We start from the raw sequence: 19,659 nt of genomic DNA, 5'->3' as shown, positions 1-19,659 counted from the left end.
TCTTGGTGGAAATGTGTCAGTGTACAAGTTAGATCCTGCAAATGATGAATTCCCTCTTTATTCATTGCCCAGAAGTCAGATCCTTTGCCAGCATATTGAAAACTGGGAAAATTAACTCTTCCCAGAATCAGAACGTTATCACCTATCAGGGAGCATATTATTCCCAGTAGACAGAGCACCATGAGACTGTGACTGTCTCCCTGTCCCTCGTTACATACAGACAGACTCATAACCCTAGTCGTTTATAACTATAAGGCAGGCCTGGCCAACCTGCAGCTGTTGTGAAACTACACAACCCAGGATGCCATGCCATAGTTTTAGCATTTCCGAATAGCAAAACTGTGGCAAGGCATGCTGGGACTTGTAGTTTTACAACAGCTGGAGAGCCACAGGTTGGCCAGGCCTGCCATAAGGTATAATGTACAGCAAGCCCCTCACCCAGGTTCCCTGTTTTCAGTATAGGGGATACTTGAATCCCAAGTTTAAATGTGGATGTTCTGGACGGCCCCTTCTGACCGTCACAGATAATGCTAGATACTCACAGGTGACTACCACAGAGAATGAATCATTGCTCCAGATGAGCCTTTCACTGCCAGTGTACACGGTGTGTAGACTTCTCATTGACTGGAAAATTAGTCTGTTCTGAAGGCTTATGTTAAACAAACTTCAGTGATTGTTTCAAAGCATCGAACATCCCAAGATACTTGGGAAAAGCCAAAAAACCAAAATGATTGCAGGAAGGGCTAGTGTTCTTTTTTACATTATTTGAGCTCAGAAACCAATCTGCAATATGTGAAGCCACAGAATGTAAGGGTTGTCTCAGTCATGGTTTTTAGAGCATTTCCACATGTACTGAGCCCAGCAATGCAGGGCTTCGGAGCAGAGGGTAACGCCACCTTTTGCTGGTTATCTATGGTTTTCTTTCCGCATACTTACTGTGATCCCTCTCAGCACCGCTTATTGGGGGTAATTCCAAGTTGATCACAGCAGGATTTTTGATAGCAATTGGGCAAAACCATGTGCACTGCAGGGGAGGCAGATATAAAATGTGCAGAGAGAGTTAGATTTGGGTGGGTTATTTTATTTCTGTGCAGGGTAAATACTGGCTGCTTTATTTTTACACTGCAATTTAGATTGCAGATTGAACACACCCCACCCAAATCTAACTCTCTCTGCACATGTTATATCTGCCCCCCCTGCAGTGCACATGGTTTTGCCCAACTGCTAAAAAAATTCCTGCTGCGATCAACTTGGAATTACCCCCATTAGAAGAGCTGTCCTTTGCGATACTAATCACATATATTAGTACATATGCGATTAGTATCAATGTGGTAAGTGGCGGAATGTACCGCCATTGCTTAGTACATCCCGCCCCCAGGCAGAGAAGACATAACCAGGTAATCACTATGATAGGCATACCAACATTAGACAGAATGGGGGTAATTCAGAGTGATCGCAGCAGCATATTTGTGAGCAGTTAAGCAAAACCATGTGCAGTGCAGGTGGGGCAGATGTAACATGTGCAGAGAGAGTTAGATTTGGGTGTATTATATTGTTTCTGTGCAGGGTAAATACTGGCTGCTTTATTTTTACACTGCAATTTAGATATCAGTTTAAACACACCCCACCCAAATCTAACTCTCTCTGCACATGTTATATCTGCTCCCCCCCCCCCTGCAGTGCACATGGTTCTGCCCAACTGCTAACAAATTTCCTGCAGCGATCAACTCTGAATTAGACCCAATATAAAGAGTCGTCTCAGTCGGCGAGAGAACACAACCAAAATGATCGCTCTCTGGTAGGCATAAGCTATGTTAGATGGAATAGTGAAGGGTCTCCCTAAAACCTGGATAATGCCAAGTTGGCCTGTAGTTGCCACCTCGTAGACGCTCAGTTCTAAAAACAAAGATTACCAAATTCTACACAACTGATTTTCATTTCTTTGCTTTCTTTTGGATTTAATGCAATATCTGTGGATTGCAGAGGACTGTTAATCAGCAGACACACAGGAGACATGGAGCCTAATAGTGTACGCAATAGTACGTCATTATACGGATATACTGATCCCCATCAGTTTAGAGTAAGTGTTAGTCCGCTCCCTCTCCTAAAATAATCATCCACTGCACACGCTGCACATTGAGTATTCACAAAAAAGGACTCCACTCCACATAGGGGGGAATTCAATTCAGCGTGAGTTTGTTATGCTCCAGGGATGATTGCCAGGAGTTATTTAATTGCCCGAGCTGTGTAAACCTCACGCAGGAGATGCAGTTTACAGCAACTAATGCCTATTCATGGTGAACTGCAGTTTCCGTCTTAAGTGCAGGGCGCAATGCTGTCACCGCACACACAGCGACTAGCCAGACCGTTCAACTATGTTTATTCAGAAAGAGATGTGATTAAAGAGACATAATTCAATATAATAGATACTGGAAGTCTGATTGTACAATTGGATTACACAATCTTCCCTTCCCAGTGAAAGTCATTTGGCCTCCACACAATTTGTAACTATTGTTTTTGTTGTTTTTTTTTAAATGGTAAATTGGTGGCACTTGGGTATGGGATCCCGGCGGTCTGCATACCGACGCCAGGATCCAGTCCGCCGGCAGCGGACGTACAGGATACTGAAGATGTGTACAGACATTAGGGGTATGGCTACAAGTCACATAACTCTCCAGTAACTTATATCAGCCTCACATTGCAGGTGCAGGTAGAGTGATCTATATATGAATGAAATAACTATGCCCACGTTGCTGACGTGTGCGGCTTGCACATCATTATCACTGGCACAGTACATCTGCAGACCAGCCCTGAACCTCTGTTAGAGAACAGAGTGGAGGAATGCGTCGCCAATGCAGGCAAGTGCTGCATAAATGCTGGGGATGCCACAGTGTTCCACTACCCGATCCCACAGGCAAATGAAAGTATGTAGCCATCATAACTTATGCTCTTATATAAAATTGTTCTTTTCTTTTTTGTTATATATGATGGTTATATGTTTATCATTCAGTACAACATTGAAAAGTAGAAAGTTATCCTGTGTCCTGTGTCAGCCCCATGGGAAGCTTTTCAAATTAAGATCCTGGAAGTAGAAAATTGGTTAGGGCACTGGGGCTGCCTGTTACATGTCTCTTCGCAGCTAGATAATGTCAAATCCTGATCACTGGCGGACTTCATCTCATTAGCCCAGGACATGTGATGAGAGCTGTGTAGTAAGCTTGTTCCAGATATGAATTTCCATAGGCACGGAACTGAAGATTGGCAAAACTTAAATAGAACTGAGCGGTTATCCCACAGACATGTCTATCAACAGCTTGTCCACAACTATCTCTCTTTGTGCTCTCTTTCTACAGCCTAGTGGCACCCGTCTGCAGACCTAACAGCCTAGTGTACCAGCACTCATAATACCCCCTACACCCAAGATTAGTTTATAGCTGAAACAAAGCCAATTTAATACAAAGTTTTGGATTCTCTTAAAAAAAGCCCCTGCAAGTTGGTTCTGCAATCTTCCCACATCATCACATAGTGGATGCGATACATCCTGACACTTACTGGGTACATACCAGCATTAATAAAGTTGGTATGTACCTACAAATTGTGATTAAAATCCAGAAGGACCACCCTCCCGCTAAGAGCCATCCTTTGTGATAGAAGGACTTCCGGGTTCATTACCCAGAGTCCATCTGCACATGCAGCAAATGCATGCAGCACGGGTCACTGGGAGGGATCAGGTTGGATCCCTCTCAGAGTAAAATGCAAAAAAGAAACCCATAGGCTTCTATTAGGCCATGCTGTCTATAGATGGCATTACCTACCGAGTCCAACCTTCGGAATGTATCTCATTCTGTCGTTTAGTAGATATGGAAACGCAGCGTTTGGGACGCATTTTCAGCTTCAGTTCATCCAGTTTCCCGACTGACCCGAGTCTCATCAAAATTCTGTGCTGATGGGAGCGCCCTGATCCTTCCACTAAGTTTCTGTATGTGGCTTCCTGCTACTTCCATCCCTCTTCCCACATCATGCCACTGCCCTGTCACATGCTGCCATGTCCTCACCAACACTTGGCACATTTCCTGATATACTCTGTGCTGATAGGGGACCGAGCACCTCTTCCTGCTGCCTCTATCCTTCTTCTCACACCATGGGGTCAATCCAATTAGGTGCAAGTTGCCAAATGAGAGTTTGTTTCTTGAAACTCATAGGCTTCACACGAATGCGCGCACCCCGAGAATTCTCCAATCCAATTAAAAATGCCTATTTGCGGTACTCGCAGCTGGGGTTTGGGAATTGTCTGCCAAATGCAATGTGAGAAAAGTGCATGAAAAAGTGGGGTGACTCCAAACAAAAATGACAATTTTGTTTGCAGAATCATACAGAAGGCTGTTAGTGGGCAAAAGGAAAGCACTGAAGGTTTTTACATTTTAAAGTAAAAAATGATGATAATAAAAAAAAAACTTAATTATTTTCATTTACTTTCACACGAAAAAAAAAAAAAAGGAAAAATAATGTTTTGGGGGTACTTAGAGGTGACTAAAAAAAAAGAAAAAAATTAGAAAAATCAATTATTTTTCAAGATAATGCATACTCTAACTAAAAATGTAATGTAATTATTGGACTAATTAAGCTTCTGTAATTGGAAACTTCCAATTGAAAAATTACTTAGTGAGCCAGTGGAGAAGTTGCCCCATCAACCAATCAGGAGCTCTGTATAATTTTATAGTATGCAAATTATAGATGTTACTTCAGTGCTGATTGGCTGCCATTGGTAACTTCTCCACTGGCTCACTTCTCCGCTCTTATCACTGCATAGTAAATGTTCCCCTTAGTCCATGGCTTCCTGCTGCCTTCAAACCCCCTGACACTGCCACACAATGACACAAATGGACAGGTTTCTGTTTGGAAGTTAGCAGGGAGAGATGCATGCTTTCTATAGTATATGGTATTAATGTTGGTGACCACCACCAGACAAGAACTATTTAAAAGAGGAGATTCCTTTCTTTCAAATAATGGTGCCATCGAGTGTGTAAGTGCCAGGGAGGTCATGATCGTGAATGTTGAGTACTCGCTCTCCAACCACAAGTTCTAATATTATGTATTTCTGCAGTGACAGTATTTGTACCCATACAATGCTAAGGATGAGTCCCACTCACCCTTCACATCAAAGAGGTAACAAAAGTTAAATGGTTAAAAAACATACAAATCATCAACTAAAACTATAAACACGAATCAGAAAAATTATAAAAGATAATGACTACTAGACTTCTGCTTTAGAACTGATCACTGATTTCATATTTCTAATGGGCAAAAATACAGCTAACAGACACTAAGCAAATTAAGATACAGTACCTCTAGGAGCAGAATAAGGGTATAGGGTCCCATACACTACAACAATATGTCTGAGGCTGAAGTCGGATGCGATTTCTCTTGAACTCCCCAAGGACCTTCCCGGGAGTGATTCCATACGATTTTGTACTTTTGTGCTATTTTTACATAAGATATATTGCATGTAATTGATCAAGCCGTGATATATCTTATGGTACAATTGTAAGCCATACGATTTATCTGATGGGCTGGATTAGAGGGCTTGGGGGTGTCCTGGAGAATGCCAGTCAAACTTGTGTGATACATCGTATGCAATATATCACATGCACAAAAACACCACCATTTTGCAATCCAATTCCATGCAATTCCGATAAATCAATCGTGCAGCACTAGCGATCTAGGGGATCCGATCCGACACTCACGGGATCGCGCATCGGATGGAAAACACATACGATTTGACACTTTTTAGACAATATATCAGCCCGAAAGGTCAGAATCGCATGAAATCGTGCAAAATTGTTGTAGAGTATGGGGCCCTTTAAGGATGAATTACACAATACATAATTAGCAGGATTTATTTCACAGTGTCTAGATAGATGTTACACTGCATTAACTGCTGTGTGAAAGGATCTATACACAAGCCCACAGCAATAGCTGCCAATAACAGCGGTTTCCCAGCTGTAGGGAAATGAGTTGTATGGAGTAAACCAGCTGTGAGTCAGTCAATGAGAATTACTCCGGAGGAGGAGGACTGACAGCACAGATGAGAATACCAGCTGCAATTATTGACACTTTCCCGCAATGCAGCGACGGTTGCTATACAATAAACAAGGTGACCTTTGAGGTATTGCAGGTATTATGTTCAATGCAGACAGAGACACAGCCCAGGTACAAAGGCCAGCCTGGCAAGGAGTTCACCACGTTCCACTGTGACTACAGCATAATGGAAAGTTATATGCTTCGTGATTAGAGCAGAATACTCTGTACAGGAAGCCTATACAAGCACGGGGAGCACATACAAACTGCATACTGGTGAACAAGCAGGAGAAACGTGAAAAACACATACTGTATGGATGGAGTAGATTGTATCACAGACGAGTGTTATGAAATTGGTAGGATAACATGAATGACCATATTGGACCATACGTGGGAACAGCCTGTAAATTGACTCTGAATGACGGAATTGTTGCCAAATAAGAGAGACGACTGTTCAATACCAAGGACCAACTATTGTAAATGGACTATCGAAGTGCGACAGGCCAATGACTGCAAAATCATGATGATTGGGCTAATATAGGTAATATAAGAGCAGCAACTACAATCCCAAATATATTCTGTCAGCCAGCAGAGCATGTTGGGAGATGCTCTCTAAAGAGGGCAAGTGGAGGTACTTCCCATAACAACCAATCAGATTCTAGCTACAATCTATCTTCTACATTCTATAAAATGATAGCTACAACCGGATTGGCCATTATAGGCAACTCCTCTACTTGGCTCTATTACAAGGTTTGATAAATCTCCCCCTTAGAAGTAATTCCATTGTTTTAGAGTCTAACTGTACAGTAAGGGAAAATGATAAATAAACCTCCTTCCATAAAGCCACAATGCAGTAGGTCATCTGAATCTTGAATGGCACAGTATTAGATGAGAAAAGAGATATTTGTATACATGACTGCCCAGTGAGTACCCACCTGCAATTCCTTGTAGCAGCCCACACACATTGAATATGCTTTTCTTCATCACACTTTGCACGCACATGGTAAAGACGGATACGAAAGCTACAATACAGAGGATGGAAATCCCTACTGCTAGGAAGATAGCGGTAGCCTGCCAGAAGCCACTTGCTATCTCATTAAAATGCTCTGCGTAGGGGCCACAGAAGGGATCCCTCCGGAAGTACTGTACTTGAGGCACTTTAATGCAACGTCCATAGATGCCCAGTGTGGGACGATAAGCCTCTAGCTGCCCGCCAGTCACATTCTCAATGTCCGTGTGTTTAGCTCTGCCAATCAGCCAGTCCTCGCTCATGAAAGCTATGAGTTCTCCAAAGGCAACTACAATAGTGAGGATGGTCCATAGCATAGAGCGACATGTTACAATGACATGACACATGGTGGACCCCACCAAAAGCCTTCTACCAGTGCTAAATCACAATTGTATATGATCACGTTGATGGAGAAATAGAAAAAAAGGGGAGAGGGGAATATATATATATATATATATATATATATATAATCCTGTGAGGTGGAAAAAAACAGAAGTCCAGCTTCTTAAGGTTTTGTATTCCAGACACTTTGTAGTCAATGAAATAGCTCTCCCCTCATCTGTCCTGTGCTGCAGATCCCTCGGTCATACATTCATACTGAAACATGAGTCTTCAGTGTTCCAAGCAAGTTCCAAGGCTCCGCCCACCGGGATGACATCACACACCTACAGGAGGCAGAGAAGGGAGAGACACTAATATTATTACAGTTTCACCTCTGTAATCACGGTCATAATCTGAATCACTATAATAGACTTGCACTAGTGAATGGGTAGAAGGCGGACTGCTTGCATTAATGAATTTAAATATAATATATACCCAGCAAGTAATAACAAATGAAAACATTTCAAACTTTAAAAGACCATTCCACTTCAGGAAATGTCATTTTAAAAAGTACATCCAACTCCCAGATACCTGAATGGTCAGACGACTGCTGTACACACTGTTGGTGCCCTAGTGCGACATCCTATCCTATAAAAAGCATAATGTGGCAAGGAGGGAAACTCGGCCACTTATACCACTTACTCTTCTGTGATCCGTTTTTCAGTGGTCCCTTGGGGCAGATTCACTGCCAGGTAGCACAGGGACCACCCTCTTTATACAGGTATAAGGTAGGGGTAATGTCTATAATAGGACATTCTGCCAAGATGAAAAAGTTCTTTAAGGATATAAAGAATTTTTTCAGTTAAGAATAGTTTACTTTAAAAAAACAACTTTTTTTTAACTCGCTCAAAGACTGAAACAATACCTCCCTTTTATTTAAGTGTGCATGTGATTCCCATAATCTTACATTACACTCATTCACTCCAGAGAGCCAGGCAGACTGACTACAGTAAAGGTTAATGTAAAGCAACATTGTGACAGACATGTGGGCGGTGAGGTTTATAAATGGGATTCAGTATAGGACACTAGAATCTTCCATTTCTCTTGCAGAATTGCTCAGTGTAGGAACAAAACAGACCTGGTCAGGGAGAGGTCACCAAGACTCCAAGTGTTACTAGCCAACCTGTACAGATGATGACTGGGTGATACAATATACACTAGGGTGCAATGACTATAAATCACAAGGAGAATGCAAACTATCCCATCATTGTTTGCTGTTGAGGTATCACATGTCAGGGTGTTGCTGGAGTGCAATGCAGTATTGGTTAACTTATTGCAGTTTTTTAAATTGTATATTCTCTAGGCATCAGCCCCTCAATGTCTAGGTCAGTGGTTCTCAAACTGGGTGCCGCGGGACATTTGCAGGGGTGCCCTGGGTTGGTGGTCCAGGACCAATTTAAACAATTTCTTGTCAATGTAATAGGCAAAACTACTGCTTATGGCTGCCAATCATAAAATATGTGGCCAAACAGAAGAAAATCTTGTCCCTCACCACACAACTATACCTAAGGATGACCTATAAACATAACTAACTTTATTTCATACTTCTTTCTAAATTTCTCAATAAGAAACTTTTGGCCTAGGAGTGCCGTGAAAGAAATTATGACACTCTAGGGCGCCGTAAGTCAAAAAAGTTTGGGAGCCACTGGTCTATTTCTAAGGGATTAAGGAGACACCCACCCCCCCTTTTACAATGATGGATCTGAGTCGCATGGCGCAAAATACCGTACTTTGCGCATGCGCTGGAAACCGGTACTGTGCAAGAGCAGTACAGGTTCTGCATCGTTGGACACACACGTCTTTGGCACAACTCTCAGTGATTGACAGTTGCAGCCATTTGGGGCCGGCAATGGGCTCAGTTTCCCAAAACGGAGACGTGCTGCTGCTATTTTGGGGGAGTGCCGAGACCAGGCTCTCCACTGGAAGATGGAGATTTCCTATCCGCTTTGTAGGAACTGTGGTGGCTGTCTTGCGTGTTCTAGGATGCATCGCAGAGTGCGTGTCCTAGGATGCATCGCAGATCACTAATGCATGCAGGAGGCATCTACTTACATCAGACGCCCCCTGCTGCACTACCATGCTAGTGCATAGCTACAACTTCCAAGTAAGCAGCAGTGATCCCACTTCCATCCACATCTGAATTAGGCCCAGGGTGTCTTAATAACTACTTACTGCCAGAACCTTGTCTGCATAGTAAATGTGCATAGTAAATGACCCAGAAAAAAAATCTAATTAAAAAGGTGACTTCTAACTAAGACCAAAAAATGTATTTATATCATTGTAAATGTAATAAACAAAAGTGTGTGTCACTGTAAGGCAGAGGTTCTGACCCTCAACCCTCCAGTTTCCAACAACACGTCATGCTTTGAGGATTTCTGTCGTCTGAGGAAGAAAGTGGGATAATAAGTACCCAGCCAAATAAATCAACTTACTTGTACATGATTAAAGAAATCCAGAAAACATGACCTGCTGGTGGTGCTTGAGGTTTGCAGTTGAGAATCCCTGCCTTAGAGTGTTAAGTCAGGGATTTAAGAGTATTTGCAATGCAATGACTGAAACCTATTTTTCCTTTGTATCAATAGTTCAGGAGTGGTCCAAAATATACAGTATAACCTCAATGGTCTGCACTTCAGGGAAGGTTAGGTCAGGCAGCCAAAATATGGTTTTGCCACAGATTATGTGGGACTATTTCTTGAGACACACAAGCATTGGCTGATGAATATTCCACAATGTTCTATTCAACATCACAAATAAATAAAAATTAAGAGTTGCCCTCTGTTGTATCAAGACTGATGAATACCAGAGCTAGGTAAATGTCAGCTCATTAATGGGAAAGCAGATAAGGGCAGATCTGTTACAGTAAACCACAGACAGATTGCTTTCACAGCACACAGGAACAAAGTTTGTGTTTACTTTTCCGGGTGGGAATCTTCTGATAAGGCCTCAATGCCAAACAGTTCACTTCACACTGTAAATGACGTAAACAAGACATGCTGGATTGCAACAAGTCAGTCATGCAGATCGTACACACAACAAACATGAAAAGGCAAAAAACATGCCAGAACTAGGTTTCAGCTCCCAACGTTTATACTACGAGCAACACATAAATAAATAGGATTATGGGATGTTAGCATCAGGAAGGCCCTACGGTTCATGTATGGGTTTTGTAAACCAAAACAAAGAAAAAGGGAATTGCTATCCCAGCCATATGTACTTTAATGGCAAAATTATCCAAATATTTATACTCCCACTTTATATTTTTTTATCATTTTGTTAGGAAGAATGTCTGTCTGGATTTGAAGCAATGAGAGTAATGCAGTCAGGTAGCAATGCTAGCCACTGTGCGGTCCATAATATCCAACAATGACATCACGCTCAGCAGTTTGGTGTAACCTATATTGCAGAAAAACAGAATTGCTGTTACAAGCTATTATTTGGCCAAATCTGGAAGGAGTGACCATACCCCACCCTGAAGAAAAAATGGCAAAGTACTATGCCCGCCTCAGCCCTGGCTAACCAGTACCACCACTTCCTCTCAAAGCCTCTGCATCAGGTCAGCAAATTGCTTTACAATTGTGGACACAGTTATACAACACTGAGGAATAAGAGACACAAAGCAGTAAGAGGGCACTGCTTACAATATTACAATCTATAGGGAAACAGGATTTTGATACAGGAGGTTAAATGGCAGATGTATTAAGTCTGGAGAAGTGATAAAGCAGTGATAAGTACAAGGTGATAATGCACCAGCCAATCAGCTCTTAACTGTTAACTTACATATTGGAGCTGATTGGCTGGTGCATTAACAGTTAGGAGCGGATTGGCTGGTGCATTATCAGCTTGTACTTATCACCGCTTTATCACTTCTCCAGGATTAATACATCTGCCCCTGAGTGCCAATTATTGGACAGATAGCAGTGTGATCCACTCAGGGGTGTGTGATCCAATCAGGGGTCAGAGGGTTTTTGAGAACAATATATTTAGTTACAATTTTTTTTTTACTCTTTGAAAATATTTATCACTGCAAAACTATGGCTGGAAATAATACCATGATACAGTAGATGGCATCAACCACCAGCCGGGTGTCGGGAATTATCCTTAAATTGCTTTGGGCACTTGTAAATAATACGCGCCCGATGGAAGCTATTAAACGGTTTTGCGTTTGTGCATGAGTGCCGCAGGCGACCATTATTTCTACTTGCTACTGTACCTCTTGAGGCGGTAAGCAGAAATCAGAGAAAAAATAAATAAAAAAATCAGGTATTTGGACGCCCAAACTGCCTTTTTTGTTTTTAAATAAAGCAGTGAATTACTATAATTCATCATGGACATGAATTAAAAAAACTAAAAAAACATCTATAGAATAAACGTTTAACAATCAAAGGTATATTGGGATTTATTTAGTATGTTAATAGAATAAGAAAGTCGGTGCTGTGATGCTATCGGGACCTGCACTTGCCTTCCTATCTGCTGAACAGGAAACAATTCCATATGAATTGATTGAGACACTACTCACTGCTGGAAGTTTCAGGTCAGGTTCTACTATAGCACAGTATGGGGCGTTGTTATATTTCAGATGTCACAGTCGTTCACCTTTCCAGGAAAGCAATGCAAGACTATAAGACACCATCCTTTTGCGTCGTACACTAAGTAGATGTTAACAGAACTTGGCATTAACTTCGAGTACCTCACACAGTTACTTTTAATTCCTCTTCCACAACTTATCGGAATCTGTCTCTAGCTCAAAAAAAGTTTAATCGAGCAGTGCAATAAGATATGTCCTCTCTGCTGCAACAATAACGTTGTTATTCAGAGAAATGGGGTTTCCCTACTCCACATTACAGTCCAGGTTTTAAGGAGATCCATGATTGATTCCATAAGGTTAAATCAAATGCAGGAATACAGGTTCAGAGAATAATTATGTCACGCTGTCGGCAATAAAATTGCACTGACTATAGCCATTTCATTATGACAGCAGGTCTGAGCCCCTCAATTACTCTTCTATCCATCTCAATACAACAAATATGTATATTTAGGTTAATGGAATATGAACTTGCATTGTAATTGTGCCTTTTTTAACTGCACTATATAAGGTAGATGTGGCTTCTGCATTTATTAAATAACAATGTCCAGACCAGGCATTCCCAACCACGGTCCTCAAGGCACACTAACAGGCCCTACACACTGGGCGATATCACTCAAAGATATGAACGATCTCGTTCATTAATGAACGAGATACCGTTCGTATCTTTGAGTGTGGAGGCACCAGCGATGAACGATGTGCGGCCCCCCCCATCACTGCCCCCCCCTCGCCGCCGGGTCACCTGTTGACCGTATTCGCCGTCGGGCAGCTCGGCGGCGGATCTTTAAATGTGTAGGGCCCTTTACAGTGCAGGTTTTAATGATATCCAGGCCGCAGCACAGATGGTTAAATAAAAATAACTGAGGTGCTAATTAAGTCACCTGTGCTCAAGCCTGGCTATCACTAAAACCTGCACTGTTAGTGTACCTTGAGGACCCTGGTTGGGAATGCCTGGTCCAGACATTACTCTGCATGGGTGTGAATTATTAGATCTACATTAAAAAGGTCTACAGTCAATAAGTTGACATGCATTAGATAAGACAGGGTCAAAAGGTCGGCATGGAATATGTAGACCATAGAAAAGGTTGACGGGGTCAAAAGGTTGACATGGAAATGGTTGACATAAAAAAGGTAAACAATTTTTTGAGGGAGTGTTTTTAAAAAATACTTTTATCGACAATGTGTGTTGACCATTGCCGTGTCAATATTTCGACCCTTTGGACCTTATGAACCTGTTGACATTTTACAAGTTGACCTTTGGACCCTGTCGACTTATTGACTGTAGACCTTTTTAGTGTAGATCTATAGACCTGATACCCACTCTGCACTATTACAGTATATTGTGTACAAAAAGGGTAAGCCAGTGGTTTCCAAAAGCGGTTATCAAGGCACCCCAACATCCAGGATTTAAGGATATCCCTGCTTGTGCACAGATAGTATAATCAAACTGACTGAGTTACGATTAGGTTATCTGTGCCTAAGCATGGATATCCTTAAAACCTGGACTTGTATGCATCTGGATGCATCTCGCCCACCACACACACACACACACAATTGCAGCTTTTTCAGCTGCATTTCATAACTTTGTAACAAGCCCCTAAGTGTGCATTACATACTGTAGTACACTTAGAACACGGCTTAGCCGAGTAGTATTACCCCGTAATGAGCTTAAGTTCTTCCTATAATAAAAATGAAAAAAAAAATAAAAAAAAATGAACATCTATGTTCACTCAGATCATAAAGGACGCTCATGCTGCATTTAGGTCCCAAATATGATAAAGCCGTTACCAGGAACTATTCCCACCTCATTTGGGTGCATTACGGATCTGGATTATAGAAGAATAATAAGCAGTGTGATTTGAACAACATTGGTTGCAACAGGTGACAGCCCTGGGAAAACATCTAGCTATAATAAAACATCAGTGTAGAATGACGGATGCAGCTAATTTCTGGGTTTAAGCCGATATTTCGATACACCTAATGCCTCTGTCAATACCGCTGCAGCTGTGGAGGACGAGGCACCATCAGACAGACAGAGGGAGTGTCAATGAATGAGTTATGTCCTGGGAAATCAGACACATGGAAACCCTAAGTGAACTTGGCTAATTTGAACTGTAGAGCAACTAAATTACCATAGCTTATATTAAACATTTCTTCCACAATTTGCCAAAGGTATAAGCTAGTTGTAAACAGAACAGGGTGGAACCACGGCGCACTGACCTGAAGAGAAATTCCACATAAAGGATTCTGGTCTGACTGGTGTTAGCCTAAACAAAGACTAATATTCTGCATTTCAATGAGACGGGAAATGTGGAAAAGTTTCCACATGCGCTTTACAAAACAGCACGTAATTTGGTTGAAGCCATAGATGTATTTTAAAATAAACAAACTAATATTAAAAATGTAAATAAAGCAACACACTTTATATACATGTATTTTGTTCTAGCATATGTGAAATGCAATGTAAGCACCAATGTTGACGTAGCCTAATGTTGGTCGCACTGCGCAGGTCTTGTAGATTAGTCATTGGTAGATACGCACGATCAAGTTGCACTGACTGGGCCATTTGCCACAAGAGCAAAGTAACCGCAAAGTAACAGGGAAATCCTACTGAAAGATCATCAGCCAGCTTTTCCACCTCTGCCATCTCAAATTGCAGGAAAAAAAGGAAGATCTGTACACATAATTGTTGTAAGAAGAAAAAAAATCCAATGAAAAGCAGGCACTGGGTATGCAAAATATTTGAGCGCAAACGTGTGATTTCCGCTCCTGCAGATATATTAAATAACATTAGTCCATAACAGTTTCAGTTCACTCATGAATTTCCATGAAATGGTTCTAGGCTTAAGTCAATTACCTTAAGGCACAAGAATTCCACTCTCTCATTTCATAACTGAATTATATGTAGAAAGATTTTTTTTTTTTTTTAAAGGAACCAAAATGGTTAGTAATTTCAGAAATGTTGAGCAGTTAGAAAAAGCCTTCAGGAAAGTCTAGCAGTCCTGCGGAAGGTCTTGAAACACGAATGCTTACAACGGGATGCAGTTAATTTGCCGGCTGTTGGGATCCCGGTTGTCAGGATACAGATGCCGGAATCCCGACAGACGCCAATGCCGACAGCTGGAATCCCGGCTCACAGGGGCTATTCACATTCGTGGGTGTCCACGACACCCATAGAGTGGAAATAGATCCTGTTGCGATCACAGCGAGCGACCAAACCCACGGCCTGGCAAGCGCAGCAAGCGCGCAAGGGAACTCTTTGCGCTCGCCCTGCTGCCGGGAATAGAACCTGTGGCAAACGCAGCTATACCTCCCAACTGTACTAACTCCCTATATAAAAGGGGACTGAATCGCCATTCCAACAGTCGGCATGCTTGATCCAACTACCAGGAATTTGGCAGTATGTTCCAATGGCGCACATGCCATTTCAAGGGTGTTGAGTTATCCTTGCACTTCCATATGCAGCGTTACATCAAACAATCCATGATTTCCAGACCACCAATATTGATAGCTACGGCGGTTTCCCCACAAACCTAAAAAGTGATGTTAAGAAGACTCTGATGACGTTAAGATGCCATCTACAACATGACTTTGCTGGCTAAGCCACCTTACTAATACAGGATGCATACAAGATTTTAGAATGGACAGAAACTGGTTCAGAGTTCCACAGCTTACAAGCTTGTTTTACTTACATGGTGTCGAATACGAAGATATTGGTGTCAAGTGTAAGCCTTAAATCGGTTTAATGGCAAATAAAACCATCACAGGAGCTATTGGAGTATACTGCATTATTTTTAATTGGGTATTCAGTTTTTTAGTATTAACCATCAGGGGGGGGGGGAAACAAACCTTTAAATAACAAAGCCTTTGAGCATTTTCTTGGCACTTCCAATTGGAACCAAAAAGCCGGATATCTTAACTATACTTTTCATACCAGTGACCCCAATCCAAAGCGAGTCCCCACCATAACCTAGGATGGTTCCTGCAACCACCCCAGTGCCACTGCTGTTGAGCTATATATATGTTCAGAACTGATGGATGCTAATCTACCAAGACCATAAAAGCTTTCAAGCCAGCCATTACCTTGCTCCAATTTAGAGGTTCTCATGAGTAACTAGGGCGTCACTGGATAATATGTAGACCTCTCCTCTTTTCAACAAGAGTTCTTGTCCCCAGACACACACAAACACACTCTTGCATGTCTCCTGCCAACCTCCCTGTCCCCTTACATCCTGTCACCAATAACCTTCCCTCTCTTATGTTTAAAATAACAAAGATAAGCATAAATTATATAGGAGTATTCAAGGATTCATTTACTAATGAAATAAAAATACCTAAATGTCTCTATATATGAAGAACACAAAAAATAAAACCTCTGGAATAAATAAAAATATAAACCTCATCAACAACAAAATTTCATTTATTTATGGAAAATAAATAAATGGTAAAATAAAAAGTTACAAAGACCCCAAGAGAAGAGACACTCATGTCATTCTGATAGTCTGTGTATTAACTTATGAGGGATGTTTCCAACATAAACCTGTAAAGTGCAAAAGATTTAAGTTTGCCCATGAAAAGAAAGTCACTCGGGCAGAATGAAACTTAACGAAGGATGAGTTCCCAGGCAAAACACTCATCCTCCCAGGGGCAAACACAGGATTCCTGCAGTGGGGTTTCTGTAACTGACAGATGTCTTTATTCTAGGACAAACCAAAAAAAAAAAAAAAAGTAACAGAATTTAAAAAATACAATGTATATAAAAGTAATGAAACTATAAAGGAAAACTTATACCCCTTTCACATCGCACAAATAACCCGGTACCGACACGGCATATTGCCGTGTCGAACCGGGTCAGTGTGCGATGTGAAAGCACACTGGGCGATTTAGCGGGTCGCCTGACCCGAGAAATCAACCCGGTAAAAAAGAAGGGTTTTACCCGGGTTGATTACCGGGTCAGGTGCGGTGTGAATGGGAGCCGTGTCGATGCGACACGGTTCCCATTCACAAGATAGGGAGAGGCGGCGCTGGAGATGAGCTCATCTCCCGACGCCGCCTCCACCCCCGCCCCTGCTGCTGCTGCGGCCTCCGTTGTCATGGCAACCGACCCGGTATATTGCCGGGTCGGGAAGCCTGCAACGGAGCGCAAATGCCGGATCCCACCCGGTAAGTACACGTTTGTCTTACCGGGTAGGACCCGGCATTTGCGGTGTGAATGCAGCATAAGTGAATTAATCTGGCTTACAATACATTTAAAATACGTACACAAGAAAAATCAATTTTACCAAATAAACATAATACCTTGTAATTTGTTGCAACTGTACAAAATGAATACTAATCTGCCCTGGCATGCAATTACATTTCCTCATTATCTTCTTCACATCATACTCCCGCAACCGAGACTGTAGATGAGCACTAAAGTCTGTCCTTGCCTCTACAATTAGCTGGAGGAGAATGACAGTCATGCCTTTGGCTCATGCCATGGAATATCATGAAATCAGTTATTCTAAACTACATACATAGAACAGCTAAGGAAGAAAATGAAATAACAATAGTAATGGCAACTTAAGGGCTAGTAAAATAATCAATTTGGTGAAGGGCCAGTTGCTTTTCAAGGGCATATAGAAACATCAATTTATATATACACATCATATATCTATCTCTGTTGTCCATAGCTCCCACTATTACTATCGTCTCTTGGTGCAATTACCAATGTCCGGATGGTAATCTAACCTACGTCATGAAACTGTACAGTACTAACAGAGGTCACCAATAATAGACGACACTAAACATCTGTCCCTAACCAACAACTAATTAAATACAATAACAGAACCTGTACATTTACCGCTGTCCATTAGTATGGGCAAAATAGCTTCCATAAATTAATCTGAAAGGTAAAAACCTGGATATTTAGAAGCCAACAATCTTGTAATAAATCATGGACCAAAGTTGCCACTTAGTTGCAGGATAAAAAGGTCTACTTCTACCACAGATACAGTAGGTGTCCAAAACTGGACAAGGTCTTGCGTCACTGGCACCATTTACGGCAGTCAGAAGATAACAGCCTACACAGGTCAACAGGGGTAATTCTCTGGTCATCTCCTGGACCACATTTACGAACATGCCTGAAACTGTATTTGATTTGCATTGGGTCATTATCTGGCAATGGTGGCTTGTTACCAGGCCATACACACTGCGGTATAGCTGCAATGAAGAACTTTTACATAAAAGCATCCTAAGAAAATGTTTTAATATTAATTACTTGTTCTATTTCCAGGCTGTTTTTTTGCCGCAAAACCAACTTGGAAATGGAACAAAGCCAAAGCATCATCTAAAAAATCCTCAGCCATTAAATTGAGTTTTCTGTTTAGATTAAGTCTACTTTCTAACCCATTACCTGTACATTTCAATATAAACCGTTTTAAATCACTTTACAACTGATAGTTTAAAGAGCAAGTAAGCTAGCTTATTGGCAATGCTGGACACTACCACGTTAAACATCCTAAAAGATGGTTAGTATGAACTAGAATTAGTAATCGGCATATTAGATGGTAGCACACCCTACTGTTTGCAAAGAGGATCATGGGAACACACTCCTGGTGACCACTAGGTTAATTACTGCTTCTGCCAAGAGTTCTTAAAGTCAACTAAAACAGTGATTCGGCTGTACGCGGTTATTGTACATCTGCCCTGCTGAATCATTATGATTGCTAATCTTGAATAATACACAAAGCAATAAAGTTATAGCTGAACCTTATGTCTGTAGGGAACAAAACAGTCTGAGACAAACTGGATGATTTACTTCATGAAATCCTTAGGGGACAATGAATGACTCACTGAAGAGCTTGCACAAATCACAGACCTCTCTCAGCATCTCTGATAAGAATGAGCTCAACAGGAAAATGAGGAGTATACAGTATAACTTCTATGGCTTCAAATAATGAGGTCTTCATGTAATGATGTAATCGGATTGCTTTGGCAGACATAAAGCATGCAAATCAGATGTGAAGTCATTATTTTGAAAAATATTTTCTAGACAGCGCATCCAACTGTAGTTTTTCGTCCAGAATAATGGTGATTCCTATAGCCCAAATGTATGAAGCCTTAAAAAGTGATAAGGTGGAGACTGATAAAAAAAAGTGATAAAGTACCAGACAGTCAGTGCAGGGCACTGAAGCTGAAGCCAGAGTAAGGGATTGGAGGAAAACCAAAATAGACTGGTCTATTTACTAAGCTAACTGCCATGTCACAGGCTGGGTTTAAAAAATGACAGTTGATTGGTTGGTACTTTATCTCCGTCCACTTTATCTCTCTCCAAGGCTTAGTACATAGGCCCCTAGAAGCCACAGTGTACTCCCATAGTTCAGATTCTATGGGAGACTACTGGATGCCCACCTGTGCTCACCTGTTACAGAGTTATTAAGGCTCAGGGGCTACAACCCAACAAGCGGTGTTCCAGGAAGTGTCATCAAGGATGCATGGACGAAATTATGAAGTCTATTTACTAAGCCTTGGATGGAGATAAAGTGGACGGAGATAAAGTACCAGCCAACCCGCTCCTAACGGTCATTTTTCAAACACACCCTGTGACACGGCAGGTAGAAGCTGATTG

General features: G+C 41.6%; 1 protein-coding gene across 6 annotated transcripts in view; it reads right to left on the bottom strand.

Annotated features, from left to right (window-relative positions):
• The window catches only part of LHFPL2 (LHFPL tetraspan subfamily member 2), a 287,874-nt gene that overhangs the window by 28,385 nt on the left and 239,830 nt on the right, over window positions 1-19,659 (bottom strand). For all 6 annotated transcript variants that reach the window (XM_063963614.1, XM_063963608.1, XM_063963604.1 and 3 more), the window contains one exon: window positions 7,014-7,752. In XM_063963614.1, coding sequence (XP_063819684.1) covers window positions 7,014-7,434 — 421 coding nt within the window. In that variant the 5' untranslated portion in view covers window positions 7,435-7,752. The remainder of the gene's footprint in view (window positions 1-7,013; window positions 7,753-19,659) is intronic.

The sequence above is a fragment of the Pseudophryne corroboree genome, chromosome 1 (assembly GCF_028390025.1).
Source record: "Pseudophryne corroboree isolate aPseCor3 chromosome 1, aPseCor3.hap2, whole genome shotgun sequence".
NCBI lineage: Eukaryota > Metazoa > Chordata > Amphibia > Anura > Myobatrachidae > Pseudophryne > Pseudophryne corroboree.
The sequence above is the reverse complement of the archived record's forward strand: the minus strand, read 5'-3'. Positions and strand labels throughout refer to the sequence as shown.